General features: G+C 38.0%; 4 protein-coding genes across 10 annotated transcripts; 2 read left to right on the forward strand and 2 right to left on the reverse strand.

Annotated features, from left to right (window-relative positions):
* On the reverse strand, positions 124-4,242 carry LOC18591185 (ABSCISIC ACID-INSENSITIVE 5-like protein 5). 4 transcript variants are annotated; one of them, XM_007017151.2, is made up of 5 exons: positions 4,105-4,242; positions 2,272-3,411; positions 1,410-1,481; positions 1,265-1,294; positions 124-512 (listed from the first exon to the last, which is right to left on the reverse strand). In XM_007017151.2, the coding sequence occupies exons 2-5, from the start codon at positions 3,403-3,405 to the stop codon at positions 438-440; spliced, it is 1,311 nt and encodes a 436-aa protein (XP_007017213.2). In that variant the 5' UTR covers positions 3,406-3,411; positions 4,105-4,242; the 3' UTR covers positions 124-437. The 4 variants fall into 4 exon arrangements, 2 of the variants coding, with proteins under 2 accessions (XP_007017213.2, XP_007017214.2); XR_001929059.1 differs by lacking the exon at positions 4,105-4,242 and adding an exon at positions 981-1,184 and having other exon boundaries at positions 421-512; positions 2,272-4,089; XM_007017152.2 differs by lacking the exon at positions 4,105-4,242 and having other exon boundaries at positions 2,272-4,088.
* Positions 7,779-10,580, reverse strand: LOC18591186 (protein DCL, chloroplastic). 4 transcript variants are annotated; one of them, XM_007017155.2, is made up of 4 exons: positions 10,063-10,580; positions 9,843-9,957; positions 8,290-8,468; positions 7,779-8,200 (listed from the first exon to the last, which is right to left on the reverse strand). In XM_007017155.2, exons 1-3 carry the CDS (start codon positions 10,419-10,421, stop codon positions 8,295-8,297), a joined length of 648 nt encoding a protein of 215 aa, XP_007017217.2. In that variant the 5' UTR covers positions 10,422-10,580; the 3' UTR covers positions 7,779-8,200; positions 8,290-8,294. The 4 variants fall into 4 exon arrangements, with proteins under 4 accessions (XP_007017217.2, XP_007017216.2, XP_007017219.2 ...); XM_007017154.2 differs by having other exon boundaries at positions 7,779-8,214; XM_007017153.2 differs by having other exon boundaries at positions 7,794-8,116.
* LOC18591187 (glutamate receptor 2.9) lies at positions 11,663-17,683 on the forward strand. Its single transcript, XM_018125457.1, has 8 exons — positions 11,663-11,930; positions 12,099-13,399; positions 13,547-13,844; positions 13,937-14,334; positions 14,423-14,707; positions 15,631-15,853; positions 16,699-17,554; positions 17,665-17,683. The coding sequence occupies exons 1-8, from the start codon at positions 11,663-11,665 to the stop codon at positions 17,681-17,683; spliced, it is 3,648 nt and encodes a 1,215-aa protein (XP_017980946.1).
* LOC18591189 (glutamate receptor 2.9) lies at positions 17,652-19,455 on the forward strand. Its single transcript, XM_007017161.2, has 4 exons — positions 17,652-18,002; positions 18,148-18,445; positions 18,539-18,936; positions 19,051-19,455. Exons 1-4 carry the CDS (start codon positions 17,715-17,717, stop codon positions 19,417-19,419), a joined length of 1,353 nt encoding a protein of 450 aa, XP_007017223.2. The 5' UTR covers positions 17,652-17,714; the 3' UTR covers positions 19,420-19,455.

Raw genomic sequence — 20,034 nt, forward strand, 5'->3', positions numbered from 1 at the left:
TTGCATTCCTTCTTTTTATTCATGGAGCAATTAGTGTTGTAAGCATGTCATTAGTTGCTTTTACGGAGAGATTGATGGTGTACATGAAAAAAGCATAATCGATGCACCGTCCTCACCGCTCCATAAACAGAGGCAGATATTCGTTTACAAAATATTGGAGGATTTAATCTACGTGGTACTAATAATAATAAACTCAAGGTCGGGGAAGCTCTTGAAATCTACATATATGGTGTAACTAACTTAGAGCCATGATGATGTCCACAAAAGAAGCAGAGAAAAATTACAAATATTGGCAAGATTCTTAATCTACACCGCACTCGTTCGTCTCTCCAACTCTAAAGGAAGAACAGCTACCCTTGACTTAAAATATGTACAACCACCGCCTGCCATTGCCATACATGATTTAACCAAGAATCCCAACTCCAACCCTTTTTACTTCACCATGGACCCGTCTGCGTTCTTCGCAAGCATCGCTTCTTAGCTCCCTGTTGCATATTCATCGTCTCCATGACCTGTTGGTGGTCACCAAAGGCAAACAGGGTTAGATTAGAGAATGGAATGTTCAATTGTCGCCCCAAGTTCGAAGCAAGTTTTCTAATTGCTAATAGGGGTCACCAAATACTGGACTTTACAGCTCATGTGCCTTCCTACATGGATTATCCTAAGAATACAACCAAACAATTCTTGGAAACCAACAAATGAAATGGACTCATTCTTGCATTTCGGATTAGTTACTTTCTGAGACTCATTCTTACAATTAAGCTCAATGCCAACAAATAAAATCCTTCTCATTGCATGTTATACGTTACAGGGGGTTCTCACGAATGGACTTTGTCTAACTAGATTAAAACAAGTCCTGCATGTGTCCCCTTGGGCATGGGGAAACATCATGCAAATGTAATGCATTCATGTAACAGATTAGAACACTGAACATTCATGTAATGCAAATGTTCATTTGAGCAACAGATTAGAACACTCACCGGGAATGGCAAATCAAAAATTGAGGGCTTTCAAAGGACTCCATGATAAACTGAAGTGAAATGACAATCATGCTCTGATGGATACACAGTGAACCCAACACAAAACCTCCGGAGTTTCCAAACACGAGGACACAACTCCTAATTCCTAAAAGAAGATGTGATATCTGAATGCAGCTTGATGCACATGCATGCACAGGGATGATGCTTCATGAAATTTGAGGAGGGTATAAATTAATTTGTTATGCAATAACAACAGAAATAACAAAAAGAAAACTTCAAGGCACCTGATTTTTCTGCATTTCCATGATTTCTTCCTGCAGCAATCAAAGTCAACGAGAATGTAAGCATGTGTTTGCCAGAGCCAACAAGTAGTGGATATGTGTACAAATGACGAAGGATGCACTGAAACAAAGAAGAGAATGAACATACATGTTTCTTCCGCAATTCTTGGTTCTCGTCTTTTAGCTTTGCAACTTCTGCTTCCAATTCCATTGTATAAGCCTAAGCAGAGAAGCAAAAGAGCAACAATCATAAGAAACTTAAAAGCACAAATCCAGACACACCATAAGTTTTACCAGTTATTACTGCAGGATAGAACTGTCTTGATTCACCATAGTTATAGCAAAGCCAACAAGGTCAAGACGTCAGCCTTAATCAATGGTTTTACTGATTTTTATATGATACAGCTTCAGCTTCTCATGTTAAAACAAATGCTCCATTACCTTGTGACAAACAGGATCCTTATAACTTCTCATGACCTCGACTTCTCAAAATCTTTCATCTCTTCTCATGTCAGATTGCTATCAAATTACCATACTGCAGCGTAATCTTTCATGAAGTTTTGGGATGCAGCATGTCACAGATAATAAAAGCAGAAGGTCAATGGCTAGTGAAACTCATTAAGCCACAACAAGAAGAAACTGGGTGGGAGGAGTTGCTCGAAGTGCATTTAAAGCAGAGTTAAAAATCTTTGACAGATCTTGGCGCTACAAAGTATATGTGATTTCCTAACATGAATATTAATGTAGTCTAGGCTATTTTCTTAATCGACACAAGACGCACAAAAAGTTAAACAAAGTTCTCACTCAGTCGGGAAAAGTTACTCATATGAACAGACTGATAATACTTTTCAGATATTCGATTTAGAGATGATAGTAACGCATATTTCAAATTATCTACCTTTACACTCGGATGAACCAGTCACTTTGTGCTTGTCCAAACTAGGCTTACTAACACTTTAAAACCTACGAAGAAGGAAACATAGATGAATGATTAAATCAAATATATTCACCTGCTTGCGAGCTCGTGATCTTGCAGCTGATTCTCTGTTTTTTATCATTCTCCTCTGCCTCCTCTCTACAACCTTTTCCACGGCACTGCATTTTCTACCCCTCAAACTTCCATTAAACACGTAAGGAGCTGGTGAAACTGAGGAAGTATCCCCACTACTCTTCCCAATCCCATCTGATGAAAGCTGGTTAGCAGGTGATCCAGTTGCAACACTGACTGGCCCTCCTAAACCAACCATACCCATCCCTCCACCTTGCACTGCACCACCCTGAATAAGACCATTACTTAGTCCCTGATCCCCAATCCCAGCAATTCCACCCCTAACTCCAGGACTCCCTAACTGACCACCGCTTTGTAAAGGTATCTGAGCTCCATATCCCACAGCAGGTTGCTTGGGAAAAATTGGTTGCTGGTATTGCTGGTGCTGCTGTTGCTGCTGAGCCAACTGGTGCTGGTTTGATCTAACTCCATTAACGTTCAAAGGCAAATTGGAAGCCTGAATACCAATTTGATTACCACTTTCAGAAATCCTATTCCCCATCAAATTTGCACCTCTACCACCTTGTTGAAACCCAATTCCAAACCCAGTATTAGTCCCGGACGGCGGTAACTCCCCAAAGAATCCCCCATTATTAACCTTCCCAACCAATGGGGTATCCTCTCTTACCACACCAGCCCTCACCAAGAACTCCTCTAAGGTCATCTCCCCTAAAGTCTGCTGCCTTTGAGGCATATTGTTTGTCCCTCCAGTTCCAATCCCATCTTTCCCTATTGAATACTCCTTCGCTATATCTTTCCAAACTTCATCAACAGTTTTCTGGCTAAGTGTCCTTGGCAAAGTCAAAGACCCTTGCCTTTGTAACCCTCCATTTCCTTCTAGGCCACCACTGGAAGAAGCCATTGTTTGAGTCTCTTCAGCACTCCAAATGTTCTTCAACAACTCATCCATGTTCATTGACCCAAAGTCTTTGCCCATTCCACCGATAGTGCTTTGAAACTCATCAAAGGTTAGAGAATAGATTGATGGCTGTCTAATTAACTGAATATTCCCCGGCGGTTGCGGTTTATTCCCGCCACCGTCAGCTAACGGCGGTGGGTTAATTCCAACGTTCTTGAAGTTCATGTTAGTCCCCATTAAAATCTGGATAAAACAGTGTCAAAGGATTTGGTCCCAAAAAAAGATAGTCCCTTGCTCCTATACTTCAAGGAAAGCAAAATAAATAAAATCCAATGCAAATTGAAGTGCTATATTTTTTCTAAATTTGGGAAGTTCACTTCTCAATAACACCATAAAAACCCCGAATCAAGTCAGACAAAAACAGGAACTTCTTTTCATCAGTTTTAACTAAGAAAAACAATCCAAAAAACATGAACATAAAAGGAAAGCAAATAAAAATGGAATCTAATAATCAAAACTTCCTTTTTGTACTTTTAGTGTTGCTAAAATCTAACATTTCGTTGTGTTCAAGAAAATCTCAGTTTTCACCAACTAGGAAGTTGAAGATCTGAGCTAAAGAAAACATGAGCTTTTTGATCCAGAAAATGAAACCCAACAAATTTAACAGACCAAAATAATTGAAAGTACGCAGCAAAGATCAAAACGCAACCAATACCCCAACAAAAAAAATTACAAACAGTACAAATTAGTTCATTAATTACCCCAAAAAAAACCAATTTTTTTAAAAACAAAATCAAACTTTCAAAATAATTTTAATAGAAAATAGGAGACAGCAAAGAGAAGTATGGGCAAGAGCTAAAGAGATAAAGAATGAAAGAGCTAACAACTAGAGAGAGATATTAAAAAAAAAAAAAGAATTAGTGGTGTATTTTTTACCTTCGTGTTTGTTATTTTTTTTTTTTTGGTGTGTGTATATGTTTCTGGTGGCTACTTCGGACAGGGTTGGTTCCTTCTTCTTCGCGACTTAGGGCTTCGTGGAAGCGCCAAGTGTCCCTCTGTCTCTCTCTCTCTTTCCTCGCCTTTTCATCCCTCTTTTTATTAATGTTCCGTGGGCCAGCTGGATTCGGGAGACGTGGACCAATAGGGAAGCGGTAGGAGGCCGTGACGTGAGATCCGACCAATCCAAAGTCAAAACATGGAGAGGATTGAGCCGTCCACGTTTGCGTGTAAGGAACGGTGGTGATGGCTGTGAATTTGGGATTGTAGCGGCATCGTTGGTTAGATAGCGACAAGAGATAAGTGCAAAAGAGAGAGCAATGGGCGCAGCCGTGAGCGGGGGGTAATTTGGTCAAAACAACATGTTTGTTCCAAGTTTATCCCTTTTTTTGTTTCGTACACGTGATAAAGCAATTGATTTTTGATACTTACACCTTGAATTTTCAAATCCATTTCCTCTTTTCTATTTTTTTTGACCAATTTCTTGTTTGATTATTGTACAGTATAAACTAAGCCAACCCAAGACCAGCGTTACCTGAAATAGCACTTTATTTTTGAGATTTGGCCAATGGAATCACTAGTCTAAGCTAACTCATCCTTTCTGTATTTGATTGGTCAAAAGCAATGCCAAATTCTGAAAAAGATTTGCCAAAGTCATCTAAAGCGGTTTTTCACCTAATTTTCTACCTCTTAGATAGTATAAGGCCTTTGCAAACCAAATTTAGTCAATGAAATGCATTATCATCTCCTTTTTCTTCACAATTTGCCGCAGTATATATAGAAAATGTTGATTATTTGCTAATACAAAAATATTTGTTCATAATAATAGGTGGCTGGTAGGCATACATATACCTCGATTAGGCGTACGATGGGAACAAGAAGTTGTTTCTCCTTACTTAATAACCTAATTACCAGGTTTAATTATAGAAAGGCGGTGGGGAATTGTAGACTTTTTTAAGTTTATGTGGGGTTTGATACTTCATGTGCGATCAAATAAAAAGTCAAGATAAGAGGTTTACAAAGGGAATCATTAATGGGGAAACGGGTAGGATTAAGTCCATTGAATTGGTTCCTTTGGAAAAAGATACTTCCTTTCATTCAAGCCCTCCAAATGACCCAAAATAGGGAAAAAGGCTGCAAGCCTTTGTATCTATACATGAATTGGATTTATTCAAGTGACAGATGAGGATGTGGGGTTTTGCTTTGTAGAATAAGGCCATCTTTGCAAAAAGACAAAACTCGCACCACTATTGAATAAAGAACATTTACACATGTCGATCAATTAAAGTACCAACACATGGTAAGTCAATTGTCTGAATTTTCTTCGAAAATTGGGTTAAAGATTCTTTTTGTTTTTCTTTTTTTTTTTTAATATGGGTTTCCGACACTCCTAAATTGAAAGCAAAGAAAGAGGGAGAGAAGTAGACTTTGTAACATCTCCTATGGTCGTATTTGCATAAAAAATTTTGGGTGGTTCCCATACTATGATCATCTGACAAGATTGGATGTCGGCATACTTTGAACCAACCCGAGGGTGGCTTGGATGGATGCACAGAGTAGCATTAAGTTTACAAAAACGATATGATCACTATGATTTCTCAAGCTCTTATCTCATCTATCCTCAATTGAAATGTAAAACAATAGAACAATACGATTCCATAAAAATCTACCTAGAGCGAGATTTATTATGAGAAATTATGATTATTCAAGCTAGTATATCTTATGCACCAAATGGGGACATCTTTTTGTACAATACAGTTGCATTGTAGTAGCAATTAAAGCAAGGACAAAGCTCTCTCTTTGCTACAAGTGGCAGGTAAAACGTTCATGAATACGAGAAATACCATAATCCTTATCGAACAAAAAGAAAAGGGAATGGTACCCAAAGATAAATATGAATCATTTTCATGAACCTAGGGTCAGAGTAGGTGCAAGGAGATACGTGTCCCATTCCCCTATCACCCAAATCCCCCAAATAATTGGGTATTGGTGCGCACCACATTTATCTTACAGTGCCTATTCCTGATCAATTATTGTTTCAATTGGTCCGCACACGTGGTGCAGAACCCGGTGGCTTCCCCACTGTTAGCATCTGGACTTTTCTGTGTATGGAACTTTGAAGAATGGATTGGTTCCATCCAATTTATGGGATTCTGAACTTTCTTCCGGTTCCAAGACCAAAGAGACTGTGACGTCTAGCTCGTGTGCAACCAACACCCTGTTTTTTTATATAATGCTTTTCTTTTTGGTTTCCTTGGCCAATAAGTGCCTGGACGTGGGTGACTTGAGTATCTCCTTCTCCCCAATTGCTAGACAAACTAACATAAATGCAAAAGCCAGATTGCACATATCCAGCCAAATATTTTCTGATTATGTTCAAAGTTCATGAAGAGTTAGGGTCAAGATGGAAAGCTGACGGGTGCCCTGCTTCAAATGATACTACAAAAAAAAAATTATATTTAAATATTGGGTTTTGCTAATGGAACTTTGGGTCTTTAACTCCTATCAATCAGTTACCAACAATTCAATAATTTACTTTGGGTCTTAGCTCGTATTACTTTGTTACTAAAAGTTCAAAGTAATGACAGCCCTGCATCAAATAAGACAAAATGTCGCAAGTCATCAAGAAAACCAGACAACAAGCGTGACAAGGTCACAGGAAAAGGTAAGAAGAGCAAAAAGGGCAAATGAAAGAGCACCATGAAGCCTTCTCTCATCAGTTGGAATTTATGAGGTTGATAATTGGTTGTTCGTTACCATAACACAACTTCTTTTTCCGTTTATTGAAAGCTATCTCTTTGAACCTTTTGACATATAACGGAGAGAAAAAGAGACTATACTACAAATAGCCTAGTTCTTATAGACTTTAATTTCTCTTCAATTTTATAGAACTAGTCACTAGTAATGTTGAAGAGAGACAAGCTGAAATCAAACTCAACTGCGGTTTTTTTTTTCCTCCTTTCTTTACGCCACCCAGTTTGTCTGAGGATGGCCCATCCTATAGTTAATTATGTCCCCTGATGAGTATGATGGAGATTTGATTTTCACAATTGCATTCAAGCTTAACTTCAGGGCCTCAGCTATGGCCTTGTAATGGCAAAAGAGTATGGTTTCCAGGGGTTAGAAATTCAGGTCGATGCCTCTTCGTTTATACTTAATAGATCTGTTAGACAGATCAGTCTCTAACCTACATTCTTAATTTCTTTATGACCTCTATTTTATAGGAGGTCACTTGGGGCAAATGCAGTAAGTTATTGTGCACCACTGCCTCAGAGAAACCAAAATATCAACAGATAGTCTTAGCTAACAAAGGAGTAACACTGTGGTCGCTATTTGCAATGAACCTACCAATCCATCTGCTACATTATTGACTGAAACCGTGAGGGATCTTTATCTCCATTTTCTAATATCTGTTTCGCAGCAACACAACTCCTATTATCTCCTAAATAAATGACATAGCATCACAAGTCTCTCTCTCACGGTCATGTTAGATGTGAACAGCTGATGCAATATGGTTTAGCCAAAGCAGCATGTGTGTGCATGTTGATGTGCATGTGTGTGTGTGTGTGCGAGAGAGAGAGAGAGAAAGAGAGAGAGGCAAAACAGAAAAATAGTGAAATCCAATTCCCTGACAGAAGTATCATGAATTAAGGATATATGGACATTTGACCTTTTAGACCAGCTACCAGTCAAGCCATCAGCAAAACTCAGTATCATCTTTTAGGAATATGCTTCTAGAAACTACACCCACCATTTAAATTTTAAGATTTTTCAATAATTACTTTTAATTTCTACAATGTTATTTGAGCTCATTAATATGACATATTACAAACAATAAGAACAAAATTAAAAAAATCCTCTAAACATAATAACATAAAGTGGTTGACAAATTCAGAGTATTACCCTCATCAACTCCATCTACACTGTCAGAATTGTCTGAGAATGAAGCTGTCTGCATATAGAGGATAGTTTTTTCTGATCAGGCCTTTGATGCATTTCCAGTAAGAAAAGACAACCAGTTCTCCATCTTTCCAAACTATGAACAAACATCTTAAGCCTTCAAAGTCAGGATGGCAACCAACCTGACATAATAACATAAAGTGGTTGACAAGTTCAGAATATTACCCTCATCAACTCCGTCTACGCCGTCGAAAATGTCTGAGAATGAAGCTGTCTGCATATAGAGGATAGTTTTTTCTGATCAGGCCTTTGATGCATTTCCAGTAAGAAAAGTCAATCAGTTCTCCATCTTTTCGAACTATGAACAAACATCTTGAGCCTTCAAAGTCAGGATGGTAACCAACCTGTGAACCAAAAATAAGAAGTGTTCATCATTTACTTAATTAACAAAAGTTCACCAAATGGGCTGCAGTACCATTTAACTTGTGTAAATACCATAATAAAAAATTTTAATTACTTAAGAGGTTTCCTTTCTTTTAGTTGATTTTCCCCCTCAATTTTGCATGCCTGCTCATTGGTCTCGTAGTTTTATTGCTTTCATTCTGTTTTTTAAAACATCGACAGGAGAGACCCAGCGTCACCCCAAATCCCTAAAAGATTGAAACCTATTGAAGTGACCACTTTCTAAAATTTGAAGAAGATTCTTGTTTGAAAATTGAATACAATGTGGCTTTTGGACTATGGTGATCTGTGCAAGTTGCAATGCTATCCATGTTAATGGAGATATCAAGAGCAACTGAGCAAGTCTAAGAAAGGATTTTGAACCAATAATATCATGTGCCATCCCCTTGGTAAAATTCTGATTATGTGCAGCATTAACTGCAGAACATAAATTATAAACAAGGTTTAGACTTTTATGGAACAGAAAGGATTTAATTAATATTTAAATACAAAATTTGATTCAATATTGAATAGGTTGTTTCACCACATAAAGGTAATGAAAGCAATGGTAATATTACAGATTTGCACATTTCCAAACACAAGAAAACTAATAAATAAGATACATACTCGCATAGAAATCACTGTAACAACCGAAGATAAGTCTTAAACAAACACAAGCATAGATTGATCTTGCCGGGTTACTACATTAACCAAGTCCATGATCACCTCTTGTCCACATAATAATAACATAATAGGAATCATTTGGAAACTATAACAGGTATCCAAAGTTAGGGATAACAATAGTTCCTGCATGATGCTACATGGGAATCAAGCTCTCTCACCAAGGAATGATAAGCATGAAGCCATGGAGGAGATACAATTACAGAAAACAGTAGTTTTAAGTGATGATTCTCCATAGGCTATAAGAAAAAAAGAAGACCAAATGAATGGTGAAAACTAAAGCAGAAAGGTAAGGTGAATGCTTTATCAGTATAAAATGTGAATTACCCAGAGTAGAAATTCCACTAATTGATTAGCCTATAATCTTTCTAACTAAAACTAAGCATGAATTCACGAAATTTTCTACATTCTAACGAGCTGTTGAGCAAGCACAAATGTTCACTATTTGCCTCCACTATATCAAGTTGTTAACAAGGCAAAGTGTTCAAATTTAACGAAGACTATAAATGCAGTTAAAATCAACAAAAATTCAAAAAAATAAAGACAAATATTCAGCACCCTCAAAAGAAGTATGACTTATTTAATTTGGTCAGCTCAAACATGATAAATTATAATAAATACCATCGATAGAAACTCGAAAAGCAAAAGAAACATACTGTAATATAATCAATTCCACATCCAATTTTCTTCTCACACTCTGGATGGTATGGAAGCAACCTATCGAGAATCGTCTTTTCATGCTCTGGACTTAATCTATCTCCACTCTCATATCTGCAATAAATTTACAACATTACCATCAAAAACATTTTATTTTAATAACTTCGAAAACTCGAATTAGATAAAATATAAATAAGGCCAAGAAATGAAATTACTTACTTGCCAGAATGAATAATCATTCTAACGAAGCCAACGAGAGGAACCGTGTCCTCTAAAATTCTATCTTCCCAATCAATCCATTTACCCCTCTTCCTTTTTCCCTCACTGCCCTCTTCTTGTTCCGAAGTTCCACCACTGTCCTTCGGTGGCAATATACTTGGCTTCCTTAACATATCGGCCCCGTAAGATTCCTGGCTCCCGATTCTTCCCCCGTCGGACCCGGTCCTCAACGCGCAAGAGCGAACTTGGAGCGACGTCGTTCGCTGGGAGGGAGAAGATAAGATCACCGGGGAGGAAGAGGAGGAGATGGAGATACAGTTACGGTGAAAGTAGGGTGGCGGCTTGAGAACCGAAGCCATGACGAGCTCAGTGAGTCAGTGAGTTCTGAAGTAGTTTGAAGAAAGAATCGGACGAGTTAACGGTCACATTATCAACGCTCATGAAAAATATGAAGAGCGTTTTGCTATTGGAAGGGAAATCTCAGCTGATAAAATGGTGACTGGTGAGACCGCCTCTTTGTCCAGCTAGGCGCCTTTTATTTTTTGGTTTGGTTATTTTCTTTGGGCCGGTAACGGCCCTTGGGTTGAAAATATGGCCCGTTAAGGCCCAATCTGTGGTTAGGACTTGATCAAATTGATTTTTGGCATTACTTTATTCTATTTTTTAGATTTATTTAGTTTGAGAAACTAATTAAAGTTCATTTTTGAATATCTCACTAGTAGAAAAATGTTAAAGAAAAATAATAATGAAATATTATCCATATTTTATTTCATTTTTAAATAGCATTTTTTGAATATTAATCGGAAGTGTACTTGCTTAAGTAAAAATAATTTTTTCCCCTTAAATTAGAACCAATCTCAATAGCGTGAAATGCACATAAAAAGCTTGTACTAAATAATATGTGAGACTATTGGTTGTTTATAAAATTTAAATAATTAATCATATACGAGAGATATATATATATATATAAATACATATGATATATATATTTCGAAATTACTAATAATTGCCCATAATATCTAAAACTAAACCTAATTTATATATTCTCTCAATCATCATTGGTGACATTAGCAATAAACAATATTACTGAAGACTCCAATTTGATAATTGGAAAAAATATTTGATAAAGAAAGCAACAGCACAACTTGGGATTTGTTTGAGAATCCATCTTTCTTTTGAAAATTTTATTGAAGAATCTCAAACCCATTGAACAATTCAAATTCATGGTATAGCCCTTCGTCTACTCTCTTCATTTGGGAATTCCTTCTACCTTTGGAGTCTTGACTAAGCTATTGGAAAGCGTGCAAATGGTAGCAACCACCTTCTTTAAACTTGTAGGGTATCGTGTGTTGACTTAAGAATAATATTAATTCTAGTTCTAACTAGAGTTGAACCACTATTCAGCAACAGGCTAAATGAAGATTCGCAAGTCAGATTTTCGGTGCTTCTACTTGTTTGGGAAAGGTCCTTGATATTCCCGGCGTAATTCCAGTTGTCTGGGTCACAGCATTGCCTGAAGTTGCTTGAATTTAGATACCCTGTTTGAGTTATTTTCCTGCTTTTCGTTTACAAGGGGCTGTGATTCTCTCAAGACTTGGACATGTCCCGTGTCGCACCTTTCTTCCTGCTGTTGCTATTAACAACGGGAATACCTGCTGAAGCTAAGGAAAAAGAGGATAGCTGTGTAACGAAACGTGGGATAACCAGGGGAATAGGTGGCGTTGTTGACTGCAGCTCTCGTGTCGGGAAGGAGCAGAGAATAGCAATGGAAATGGCTATCCGGGATTTCCATCGCTCAACTTGCTCGAAGCAGCTGATTTTGCGCTTCAAAGACTCACAGGGAACCTCAGCTCGAGCGGCTTCTTCTGGTAATTTCTTATTCTAACATGCATAAACTTGTCAGGATTTGATGGCTGAATTTCTCTATCTGAAGTTTCCCAGCTTGAATTTGCTTCTGAGCCACCACAATGCACAAGCACACAGCGCTTTAACCCTCATCTACTAACACTATTTAAATCCTCAAACATATACTGCAGCATTGGAGTTCATTGGTAGTGAAAAAGTGCAAGCCATCATCGGAGCAATTAGACCACAAGAAGCAACTCTAGTATCTGAGATCCAAAAGGTCACCAGGGTTTTGCCTATTATATCCCTAACTTCACCTGCCACAGCACCTACATCATTGCGCAACCCATTGCCATTTTTCTTCCAAATGGCTAATGACATCAACGTCAACATGCAATGCATCGCTGCCATCGTCAACAACTTCCGGTGGCGAAAAGTGACTGCCATTTACGAAGATAACAACGATTTTTCTTCTGATTCCGGACTCATAACTCTGCTCTCTTATTCACTTAGAGTTGTTGGTTCAGAGATTGAACATCATGTAGCTTTCCCTCCTCTGTCATCTCTCTCAGACCAAAATGGTGCCATAGAAGAAGAGCTAAGGAAGCTGAGGAGCAAGAGCAACAGGGTTTTCATAGTAGTACAATCATCTTTACGGTTCGCTGTCTTGCTTTTTGAGAAGGCTAAGCAAATGGCTATGATGGAGAAAGGCTATGTATGGATTGTCACAGATGAAATCGCAAGCCTTCTTGATTCTGTTGATTCTTCAGCTCTTTATAACATGCAAGGTGTACTTGGTTTCAGAACCAATTTTATCGACTCTAGCAAATCTTTTAGACAGTTCAAAACTAAATTTCGAAAGAACTATGGGGTAAGATACTCCGAAGAAGAAGAGTATTCTAACCCAAGTATTTTTGCCCTCCAAGCTTATGATGCAGCTCGAACAATTGCTCAAGCCATGGAGAAATTACAAGCAAATTTTACGTCCAGAGAATTCTTTAAACAAATATTATCAAGTAACTTTGAAGGTTTAAGCGGAAGAATGAGATTCGAAAATTCCACAACATTGGAACATCGAACCTTTCAGATCATTAACGTGGTGGGTAAAAGCTACAGAGAGTTAGCAGTTTGGTCACCAAAGTTCGGATTCACAGAAAACTCTGACAAACATGAAGGAGAGAACTCTAGATTTGGCAACAGTTCCGTGAAGGAATTAGGCCCGATTTATTGGCCTGGCGGCTTACAAACTACTCCCAAGGGATGGTCTTCAGGCGAAGAAGACAAGCAACTGAAAATTGGGGTTCCTGCTAGGGGTGCCTTCAACCAGTTTGTGAAAGTGAGTTATGATCAAGACAAGAATGGTTCATATGTCACAGGATTTTCTATAGAAGTGTTCGCAGCAGTTGTTAAGCGCCTTCCTTATCAATTGCCTTTTGTGTTTGTTCCATTTTATGGCTCATATGACGATATGGTGGAAGAAGTTTATTGCAAGGTAAGATTTCTTCTTTCTCCTTTGCAAATTCCAAAAACGAACCATACTTGACTAGAAATCGCTACACTTCAAATGTTTCACCATGTCATAGTTATTTATAACCTCCAATGGTGAACACTGACATAGATTCATGTAAATTCTTAGTAGGGATTAGATGCAGCAATTGGAGATATAGAAATAATGGCATATCGATATCAGTACGCAGAGTTTTCACAGCCATACGTTGAATCTGGACTTACTATGGTAGTCACTGTGAAACCAGATAAGTCAAAAGAACTATGGATGTTCATGAAGACGTTTACAAGGAGAATGTGGCTGATAACTTTAGCAATGCACATTTTCATAGGTTTTGTCATTTGGCTTATTGAACATGGAGAGAACCCCGATCTCAAGAGATTTGGGGCAGTGCTTTGGTTCTCAGTCACCATCATATTCTTTGCGCAAAGTAAGTCTCCGATAAAGTCATTAAGTGTTGAATTACGTCCCTGCGTGTCCCTAATATACAAGAGAGCAACTCTGAAAGTTTATAACATGCAGGAGAACCACTGCGAAGTAATTTATCTCGATTTGTGCTGGCACCATGGTTGTTTGCAATTCTAATCATAACAGCGAGTTTCACTGCAAGTCTCACCTCCATGTTGACAATCTCACGCCTCCAACCATCTGTTTCAGATATTGAAACACTTCTGAGAACAAATGCACCTGTTGGATGTAATGGGAATTCATTTATTCTAAGGTATTTAACCAATGTCGTAGGTTTTAAGGCAGAGAACATCAAGAAAATCGATTCCATTAGTGACTATCCGGATGCCTTTAAGAATGGAGATATCGAAGCAGCTTTCTTTGTTGTCCCTCATGCGCAAGTCTTCCTCGCGAAGTACTGTAAAGGGTACACCATGGCAGGACCTACGTTCAAGCTTGGTGGTTTTGGCTTTGTAATTCCTGCAAATCCTTCTTTCTTATCGACATATCTAACCATTTTCATTCATTTGTCCTTTGCATAACATTTTTTCTCTGCTTTAGGTGTTTCCAAAAGGTTCTCCTTTGGCATTTGACTTTTCGGAGGCGATCCTCAAAGTAACAGAAAATGGAGAAATGCCACAACTGGAGCAACACTTGCTCTCCTCTTACAACTGTTCCTCTACCACCGGCATAAGCGAGGGCTCAAGCTTAGGTCCTCGCCCATTCGCTGGCCTATTTTTACTTTCAGGTGGAGTCTCAGCCTTTGCCTTCCTAGTCACTGCCGTGCGTTTGGGGAGAAGGCACAACCATTTCATACAGGCCAAGCTAAGTAGAACCCGAAGATGGGTATTCACATTTCTCACCGCATGTTGCCAACATGTCACATTTGGGTTCTTTCAGAGAAATACCGGCTGAATTTTGATGACATAGAACTAAGGTCGATGAGTTTGAAAAATGGAAACGGTAGAGAGTCGAGACTTCCTAAACATATAGTTGTACATATTTCCCATCTCTACGTGATTGTATCTATGTGAAATATTGAATATATTATAATAAGAGTTAGAAAAATATCCTCAACCAATTGCCGGTGCCAACCCAAACTATACTGAACCAAAATTCATTCACTATGATTGTTGACTTTTGTTATGGGGGGACAAAATATGATTGTTGACTTTAGTAAGCCATTATTTATGACTCCAATACGGTAATTGGCAAATGCATTTAGTTGAATTTTGTTAAAGAATCTCACAACCCAAGAATTCAAAGTAATCTAATGGCTTTCAGTCTACTCTTTTTGCTTGAGCACTCCTTCTTCAACCTTTGTGACTGAGCTAAACCTCCCAAGTCTCCGGGAGAAATCCAAGCTCACAAGTTGCTTGCATGAATGAATAATTCTAGATAAGATCACTCCCTCACCTACCCGGAATACTTGACTTCAATACATATAATTAAAGGTTGAGGCCGTGAGAAGTTTCGGTGGTTACTACCAGATAAGAGAAAAGTCTATAATCTATACATATTACATCCATTTGAAGAAAACTTGGAAAGAATAATTCTAGATTTTGAAGAAACTATTAGCTAATTAACTCGCTCAATGACCATTCTTATTTCTTAAGCCAATTTCTGCTTTTTCTTAAAGGTCCTTTCCCTGGTGTCTCCAATTATCTGGGGTACGTTATTGCCTGAATTTGCTTCCTTTTCGGCAAGTGTCTGAATACTTAAACATGTCCCTTGTCCTATCTTTCTTCCTGCTTTTGCTGGTAATGAAGGAACCAACTGGTGAGGCTAATCAAAGAGGGGATGACTGTGTAGGGAAACCTGGGATAACCAGAAGAATAGGTGTCGTTATTGACTACAGCTCTCGTGCAGGGAAAGAGCAGAGAATAGCGATGGAAATGGCAATCCAGGATTTCCATCACTCAACTTGCTCAGGGCACCTGGTTTTGTGTTTCAAAGATACAAATGGAAGCTCAGCTCGAGCAGCTTCTTCTGGTAATTTTTCATTCTAACTATCATAGACTTGTGAGGAGAAGATAAGGGAATCATGTAGTTGTTAAATCGAGACACATTTTGAGTATAAAGTATCATATCTTAAGACATATGATAAAAAAACTTTAAAATTAATTATAAATAACATTTATATATGTAAAATAAAGAAAGAATTTAAAAATGTTATATTTGTTATTAATAAGATTGAAGATTATAGGATACAAATTGAAAAAGAGAATTATTTTTTAATTTAAACCCTTAATATATTCTTTGTATATATTTTTAGATAATATATATATATATATATATATTTTATTAATTTATTAATTAAAAATTAAAAAATATTTAAAATGTTGAATTAAAAAAGGTATTTAATTTTTTTAGTATATATTTTTTTGTTTAAAATTTAAATCTGAAAAATTTAGACTCATAAATAATAGTTTTTCATGTTTCAACTTAAATAAATAAATAAAATTTTAATAATTTAATAGAATTAAACTTATAAAAAACGTATAGGATATAGAACGATGCATTTTCGATACTTAATCAAATATGATATAAATATCAATATATATTATTATTTTTTACTGATATCGTAATGTATCGTACGATACGTATTGTGTATCATACAATATTAATAACAACAATAATATACATCTAGCTGTCCAACGTAAAAGAAAGTATAAAATTATTTTAAGTTATGAAAACAAAATGCAATATATTCTGGAACAAATTAAAATGCTGAATTCCTGTTTCACTGCTCGTGAGCCACCACAACGCACAAGCACATAAGGCCTTAATTACTCTTAGCAACTAACAGACTTAAAATCCTACAACGTCTGCTGCAGCTTTAGAGCTCATTGGTATTGAAAGGGTGCAGGCTGTGATTGGGGCAATCAGAAAGCAGGAAGCAATTATAGTATCCGAGATCGAAAAAACAACAAATGATATCCCCATCATATCCCTAACTTCACATGTCACCATACCAACATCAATGCCTAACCAATTGCCATTTTTCGTCCAATTCAGTAATGACATCAACCTCAACATAAGATGCATTGCAGCACTAGTTGAACTCTTCCAGTGGCGAAAAATCACTGCAATTTTCGAACACAACAATGATTTTTCTGGTGATTCAGGATTCATAATCCTACTCTCCGATTCACTTCGAGTAGTTGGTTCAGAGGTTGAATATCATTTAGCTTTCCCACCTCTGTCATCTCTTTCAGACCAAAATGGTGCCATAGAAGAAGAGCTAAGGAAGCTAAAGAGCAAGAGCAACAGGGTCTTCATAGTCGTACAATCATCGTTACGGTTTGCTGTCTTGCTATTTGAGAAGGCTAAGCAAATGGCTATGATGGACAAAGGCTATGTGTGGATTGTCGCAGATGAAATTGCAAGCCTTCTTGATTCTGTTGATTCTTCAACTCTTTATAAAATGCAAGGTGTACTTGGATTTAGAACAAATTTTATAGACTCTAGCAGGTCTTTTAGACAGTTCAAAACGAAATTCCGAAGGATCTATGGCATAAGATTCCCTGACGAAGAAGAGTATTCTAACCCAAGTATTTTTGCTCTCCAAGCTTATGATGCAGCTTGGACCATTGCTCAAGCCCTGGAGAATTCACAAGCAAATGCCACATCCAAAGAATTATATAGAGAAATATTATCAACCAATTATGAAGGTTTAAGTGGAAAAATAAGGTTAAATAATGTCACATCATCGCAACATCCAACAACCTTTCAGATCTTTAATGTGGTGGGCAAAAGCCACAGCGAAATAGCAGTTTGGTCTCCGGAGTTTGGATTCACAGAAAACTCTGGCAGACATGAACAAGTGAACACCAGATTTGGCAACCGGGCAATGAAAGAATTAGGCTCGATTCAGTGGCCTGGTGGCGTGCAAACTGTTCCAAAGGGATGGACTTCCGGTGATGAGGAGAAACCACTGAAAATAGGGGTTCCTGCTAGGGGTGCCTTTAAGCAATTTGTGAAAGTGAGTTATGATCAAGGCAAGAACGGTTGGTATGTTACTGGATTTTCAATTGATGTGTTCAAAGCAGTTGTTAAGCATCTGCGTTATCAATTGCCTTATGAATTGGTTCCTTTCATTGGCACATATGACGAAATGGTGGAAGAAGTGTATCGCAAGGTTAGATTTCTTCTTCCTCCTGTGGCAAATTCGAATATTTGAACCGTTTCTGACTATAAAGTGCTGCTTCAAATGTTTGACCATGTTATTGTCATTCATAACTTTGGATGGTGAACACTGATCATAGATTCATGTAAATTAGTAGGGGTTAGATGCAGCAGTTGGAGATACAGATATAATGGCAGATAGATGTCAGTATGCAGAGTTCTCACAGCCATATGCTGAATCTGGACTTATTATGGTAGTCACTGTAAAACAAGATAAGTCAGAAGAAGTATGGATGTTCATGGACACCTTTTCAAAGAGAATGTGGCTAATAACTATAACAATGCACATTTTCATAGGATGTGTTATTTGGCTAGTTGAACATGAAAATAACCCTGAACTCGATAGGTTTGGGGCAGTGCTTTGGTTCTCTGTCACCCTCATATTCTTCGCGCAAAGTAAGTCTCAGTCGAAGTCATTTTACCCTTTCCTTTAATCCCTGTATGTCTTTATCATGTAGAAAAGAACTCTGAAAATATTATCATTTGCAGGAGAACATTTAAGGAGCAATTTATCTCGATTTGTGCTGGCGCCATGGCTGTTTTCTATTCTAATTATAACAGCAGGTTTCACTGCAAGCCTCACCTCCATGTTGACAATCTCACGCCTCCAACCATCTGTTTCAGATATTGAGACACTTCTGAGAACAAATGCACCAGTTGGCTATAATGGGAATTCGTTTATTGTGAGGTATTTGATCAATGTCATTGGTTTTAAGGCAGACAACATCAAGAAAATTGATTCCATTAATGACTATCCGGTCGCCTTTAAGAAGGGAGATATTAAAGCAGCTTTCTTTGTTGTCCCTCATGCAAAAGTCTTCCTTGCAAAGTATTGTACAGGGTACACCATGACAGGACCTACCTTCAAGCTCGGTGGTTTTGGCTTTGTAATCCCTACTATTCTTCTCTCTTACAAGATTCTGAAACCAAGCGTTTCGTTAACATATGGATATCCATTTTCATTGAATTAATGTTGGTTATATTTTGGTTCTCTACTTCAGGTGTTTCCGAAGGGTTCTCCTCTGACATTTGACATTTCGGAGGCAATCCTCAAAGTAAAGGAAAGTGGAGAAATGCGGCAACTGGAAGAGCACTTGCTCTCCCCCTCCAACTGCTCCTCCTCAACCTCTATAACCGATGGCTCAAGTCTAGGTCCTCAGCCATTCGCTGCCCTATTTTTCATTTCAGGTGGAGTCTCAGCCTTTGCATTCCTGGTCACTACCCTGCGTCTGGCTAGAAGGCACATCCGTAGATGGGCATATGCATTTCACAGTCAATGCTACCGAAACGTCGCATCTCGCTTCTTGTTTCGAAACCCCGTCATGCGAGCAAATAACCAGGGCAATATGCTGATGTATATTCCATTGTAAATGAGAAGAATTATCATTGAAAGTAATACTAATTCTTACCACCTATTCCCTTTTTTTTATTCCCCTTAAGAAAACGATTTACCAGCCATATTGCCTTCAATCTTAGCTTGCTTTGGATTTGCATTTCAAACCTTATTATTTAATTATTCTATATTTACCAAATCAAGCAGACGAAAAATTCAATTTTTGCTATTATTTATTTTACAGCTTGCTGCGTTCTTCAGAATATTCTGAATCTGTTCCCTTTGGGAACCAATCCAGGGCAGCCCTGCTGGGGGCCACGGTCGATCTACTAAGACATCAACCCATCAGTTATGCTAAAAGAAATCAATTAAGCCCTTGATTAAAACTGGCAAGTAGGCCCCACATTCCAGAAACCACGTGGCATGTTGCTATTAAACTGAACCCTTTGTTTTTTGACGTACAACATGAGACCAGCCTGGACCATGTTGGATGGCGAGTTGGGATCTATCACAAACCATATCCCCTCCACTCGCTCCACCCAAGCGCGTTGGCATCAATCTCCTTTGACCTCCACTCCAAGCGAAAGCATCCTCGCACCACAATTTGTCAATTCTCCCCCCGCCCCACACAGTTGAACTAATATAGAAACGC

The sequence above is a fragment of the Theobroma cacao genome, chromosome 8, assembly GCF_000208745.1.
Source record: "Theobroma cacao cultivar B97-61/B2 chromosome 8, Criollo_cocoa_genome_V2, whole genome shotgun sequence".
Lineage (NCBI taxonomy): Eukaryota > Viridiplantae > Streptophyta > Magnoliopsida > Malvales > Malvaceae > Theobroma > Theobroma cacao.